This window comes from Limulus polyphemus, unplaced genomic scaffold (genome assembly GCF_000517525.1).
Source record: "Limulus polyphemus unplaced genomic scaffold, Limulus_polyphemus-2.1.2 Scaffold3022, whole genome shotgun sequence".
NCBI classification, from domain to species: Eukaryota; Metazoa; Arthropoda; class Merostomata; order Xiphosura; family Limulidae; genus Limulus; species Limulus polyphemus.
In genome coordinates, this window is record NW_013668632.1 from 133,610 (window position 1) to 139,260 (window position 5,651).

Genomic DNA, 5,651 nt, shown 5'->3' on the forward strand with positions numbered 1-5,651 from the left:
CGAGCTCATGCTGAAAAGAGTTAAATGTTCGGTGGGTTGATGATGAAGAACAATTAAGAAAAAAGAAGAGTCAGAAGTTGTATTTTCAGCTAATGAGTACCAAACATTTAAGGCTTCACGTGATTGGTCAATTCATTTCAATACACGTACAAAATGTCAATTCTAAAAACTTGATACTTCAATAAATCAATATTTGTTTGTTTTTTGTTGTTTTGTGATACTTCAATGAATTGATGTTTTTTTGTATTATAGGCCTAAAAGAAAAAAAATGCATTTTCAACCTTCTTCAGGTTAAATTGAACTAGGGATGTAAAGATTGAACAATGTTTCCAATTCACTATCAAGTTCTATTTGCAGATGTATAATATACATAATTAATGGAATATTAATCTTCAGTGGTTGTTCTAAATAAAGTTTTGCTCTAAAAGATACCCAATTGTTGCATCTGTTGTATAGCAAAAGACTAACAATAAATCAATATTGTATCATTGGAACTTTGGGTAAAGTAGACATGGTAGGATCAGGCTTAAAAATATTTTTGTTTGCTTTAACCCTAAACTGATTTAAAATTTAGGTAGGTAGGTAGGTAAATATCTATATATTTTTTTTAAATTGTTTGGCAAAAAATATTTTGGAAATAATATTAGTTCTGTGATAACCTAAAACATAACGTGTACAAGTAGTTAAAAGGATGTCAGCATATTGCAAGTTTTTATCAAATTCTTTTGAAACACACACTTGATGGTCAGTATGGACCCGAGTGAAGTTTAATTGACTGTTGCTGACAGTTTTACCATTTGTTCTTTCATTTCATCTCGCCTGCCAAATAAATCTAAAAGTACTTTTCTCCACATGGATAAGTTTCCAGTCGAAATGAATTTGTTTTTGATCCTAATCCTCTACCTACGAGAACATTTTTCGGAGACAGATACACTGAACAGACTTGTGTTCACCATGTTGTTGATGTATGCTTGACAGTAATATATTCTCCCCTGCTAGGTCGTGTATTTATTAGTTTAGTGCGAAGGGCCCAGGGAACGAGATAAGCCATGTTGTCAAACCTCGATACATTGGCCATTCAGCATTGGGCTATCAACTGGTAATCAGGCGATGCCCTCCCACATCATTGCGGAACACGTGAATTTCCAAGAAAAAATATTCTAACCATAATACAGAAATAGAAAAATTTTAAGTTGGGTAATGTTGTTAGGTGGGTCGGTATATCGGTAGAAATTGGTGAAAATAAATAATTTTCCAAGTCATAAGGTCAAATAAATCTCTCGGTTGGGTTACAGCAAACATAAATATTTTTATACCTAGCCTAGGTTTGAGAACTTTATCAATGAGTATTTCTCTTTCCTATTTCTCAGCCGAAAACCTAAATAACTTTCTCTTGAACATAATTGATTAAGATGTCTTCTGTTTATACTCCAGTTTTTGGATCTAAGAATGCTAGAGTTTAATTCTTTCCTTTCAACACAGACCAGTAGGTGTCTTTGAATGGGAAAATTATGCTAAAGGTACCAAAGCTATTATGGATGAAGTTGTAGCAGTTACTCAAAGAGGTGCTACCACCATTATTGGTAAGTTTTAGTAGCATTCATACAAGTTACTTAACCAAAGTTATTCTGTTAATATTTATATTTATTATATTAAGGCCGTTGTTCTCATATCGGGTGTCTGTAAGCTGTTGAACCACTTTCTTAATTGAATGGAATAGAAATCACAGTAGATAATTACAGTTTGTGTGAGACTGAAGTTTTTTCCCACTAGTTTTGATTGGGAGTATGTAAAGGATATGAGAAATATACTGTATATGGCAGTTTTGGATGATCAAATAACCAGTGTAGTTGTAATAATTACTCTGGGGATGTTGGCATGTATGGGCCAAGTTAAATTACCACCTTGATATCTTTTTAGCCATAAATGGTGCTCACATCAAGGTGGACTGATGGTGTCAAATAAACAAAACTGAGGTGTGAGCTTCTATTACACCACAAACTGAATTTGTTTATGTTATATATTTCTCATACTTGTTAATTAATGAAGTGATTCTATAGCTTATGAAAACCTTGTATATTAAATTCATTTAACTCTCTCATCACGGGGTCGGTCAAATCAACCAACCCTGTGACCTCTTAGTACCCATTTTAAGTATTTATAGATTTAATACTTCTAACATCCAATATAGTGTGTATATCTTCACAAAATTTAAGTCTTTCATGTACAAACAATCATATTTCTTAGTGAAGCATTTTTAATAAACAAAAATAAAGGTTTTTACATGAATATATAGTGAGTATTTGTTTTGAATAGTCCATGTGCAAAGTGATTTTCATGTTAAGATTAAAAATTATTTTCTTCATCTCAAATGTCCTTTCTGTAATCCCTAAAACCTCCTAAATACATTTCAAACGTTTGTTTTCAGTGAAACTTTATATTTTATCTGTTATTTTCTCTACCCTAACTGTAAATAGGATCAGTCAATTTGATCGACCTTGTAACCACCAAAAAAAATAATAATAAATCTGAATTCCCCTTTTTTTCTTTCTAGAACGACTTCAAATTGTAACATGAAACTACATTTGTTTGTCCTAAGTAGCTCTAAGTTCGTAACATTATACATCTATTTATCATTAAATTTTATTGTTTTCTTGTGTCATGCGCAGTAAAGGATACCCATTGCGATAAGAGTTGACTGATGTATGTAATTCAGAACAAGTGTGTTGGCATGGTGACTATGTTGCACTGAACTGAAATATTTCATCATGAGAGCTTCATCACTTAGAAACTTTGTAAAGCATTTAATTTTGTAAACTAAGAAAACTGAGAATAATCTGGAGAGGACTGGCTTGTAGAATCCTTTTTGTTATACATTTTCAGGTTAGCTTTGTACTTTTCTCATCCTAACCCTGACTCGTGTTAATTTTTCAGGGGGCGGTGACACGGCCACGTGCTGTGCTAAATGGAAGACTGAAGATAAAGTCAGCCATGTCAGCACAGGAGGAGGAGCCAGTTTAGAACTTTTGGAAGGTAAGTGTTGTAGAAATTCAAAATACCTTTCTGGAACTAATTAAAGTCAACTGGTTTCTGGAAAGTATTAATGGAAATGGAAATAAAGTCCTGTGTTTACATTACAATAAATTTAACAATAATAATTAAGTTGCTGTTATGTGTGTCGAGTCAACTTTACATATTACATTTTCTGGCTCTAATATAGTAAGTTATTTATATGCACAGAAACGCACCTATTCTCGGTGTTTGTTCCATTAAGATTTGCAGGTGCTTAATTTGCTCAAATCTGCACTAATTATTCAGCGTATTTGGGATTCTCCAACAAAATTCATGTACTACTGGTACCTTCTTTAACTTGTTTTCTTTTACAATGCTAAAAATGCCTAAAAAAGTATTTCAATATGGACAAATCAGTGAGAACTGTGGGCCCTCTTTTATTCTTGTTTCTCTTATCTCAGAACGTGCACGTGCACACAAAACCATGCTGATTAGCTATGGCAGTGAGAGATACATGCTTAACATATTCTTTGTCAGTTGCAATGTTATTTTATCTTGTGATAATTATCTCACTCGTTGTATTTAACGATAAATTACATCAAATATTTTTATAAGTAAAAGTACAGAATTTTGTTGTCTACTAACAAGTTTCCTTGTTTAAAGATCTTTTTTTTTGTAGTTTGAAGTTTTAATAACATGATCAGAAGCTTAAGTGGTGTTGATTAGGTAAAATTATTAAGAAAATTGAATTATCAGTGTGGGGGGTCTAGAAAATCTGGAATTTTGTCTGAAAGTAAGAGAAATAACTTTTGGGAAGAATGTGGTGAACCCTAGCATTGGGTGTGGGTGTCTCTCAGTTAATCTTGATTCTGTAATGTATACTGTCTGTTGTGACGATAAGATTGAGAATCGTTGAATATTTACTTGATTATTATGTATAAAACAAAAATACGTTACTGAACAATACATAAAATTCTTGCTCATAGTGCTGCTTTCTCTCTGAACTTTTCATAATTAAGGTATAGAATCAGATGTAGATTTATTATCTTTCTGAGTTACTGCTGTTGAATTGAACAATTATCTTGTTTGAACTTTCTCCCTGTTTTTTATTATTATTATTTATTCAGTTTTAGGAAAACAATATTGTACTTTATGTATGAACTGCCACCTGCTGGATTTTAAATGAAGTGAATAGGTATAATTATTATATAGATTTACATCAAGCATATATTAAGAGGACCTAAAAAACGTGTAGAACAATTGTCTTGTTTTGTTTGTCTTCAGGTAAATGTCTCCCAGGTGTAGCTGCTCTTTCTGATGCTGCCTAAGGTCAAGGAGGAATGTCCAGTCTTTAGTTGTGATGGAAATTCTGTGAGATCTTCGTGTTCTGCTACTATTAAATGTAACATCAAGATAACATATTAGACTACAGCTAATTTGGTTGTTCTCGACACTGTTGTAGATGCTGAGAAACTGTGTGCATGTGGATGGTCTTTTAGTAGTTCCTATTTACTTGATAGAACCTTGTAGTTGATTCTAAAAATCAGTAGGTATGTTGGTAAATACGTTTCTAAAATATGCATATTTAATCAAGACAGTTTATAAGTGAAAATATGTAATATTAACAATACTGATATACAATTAGGCCCTTATGTTAACAATACTGATATACAACTAGGCCCTTGTAATGTTAACAGTACTGATATACAACTAGGCCCTTGTAATGTTAACAACAATGCTCTTAGGTAAGCTTTTCCACCTTGTTAAAATGCGAGTGTAAATGATGGTATTCATGTACATGTACTTTTATTTACAATGTACTTTTTCAGACATTGTTATATTTTTCAATTTACTCAAAATTATATCAAGAAAGGAGTTGTTATTCTTCCTTCAAAATGTTGTTTGTGGTTGAACATGTTTTTTCAATAACTTAATAGTGTGAACTTTTTTTTTTCACTGCCTCTAAAATAATAGTTTACCCTTTTTTTCTTTGAAATGAAGTGTTTTTGAAGTTTTAACGTTCAAATTAACTTGCTGGATGTGATGTTGGTTGCAAGGTTAACTTCTTAAAGATGTAAAATGTTGATGTACTTCCTCAATAAAAGTTTAAATATATAATAAGCTGTGATTTACTGATAATAATGTATGTACAGTGCAGTTGAAAGACAGTAATTCACATTTACTACAAAAACTAGCAAATAAAGATGATAGAAATGTGTATTAGGTCGTCAAGAAATTAGTGTCGCTTTTTTTTTTAGATGAAAAAACCCAAACAACTTGTATATCAAAACAAAATATTTATTAAATGAAATAGTCTTCATTCTTATCGATGATGCTTTTCCATCTTACAATCAGGTTGTTAATGCCTTGGTTAAAGAAATTACTTGGCTTTGAAGCAAAAAACATGACATTGTCCTCTTTAACACCTTCCATATTTGCATACGTTTTCCCATTAAGATGGTGTTGCAGTGAACGAAAAAGATGGTAATCTGATGGTGACATATCTGGAGAATATGGTGGGTGGGGAGAACTTCCCAACCCAACGCCATAATCTTGTTTTGCGTCAAACGTGCTACATGTGGACATGCATTGTCATGGAGAAGAACACCTTTCCGATTGACGAGTGAAGGGCATTTTCT

The 5,651-nt window shown here is 32.2% G+C and overlaps 1 protein-coding gene across 1 annotated transcript in view; it reads left to right on the top strand.

Moving 5' to 3' along the window:
- LOC106468485 (phosphoglycerate kinase 1-like) overlaps positions 1-5,130 on the top strand; it is a 19,293-nt gene extending 14,163 nt beyond the window's left edge. Inside the window, exons 10-12 of the mRNA XM_022396818.1 lie at positions 1,483-1,583; positions 2,935-3,033; positions 4,297-5,130. Coding sequence (XP_022252526.1) covers positions 1,483-1,583; positions 2,935-3,033; positions 4,297-4,340 — 244 coding nt within the window. The 3' untranslated portion in view covers positions 4,341-5,130. The remainder of the gene's footprint in view (positions 1-1,482; positions 1,584-2,934; positions 3,034-4,296) is intronic.
- Positions 5,131-5,651: the final 521 nt, after the last annotated feature.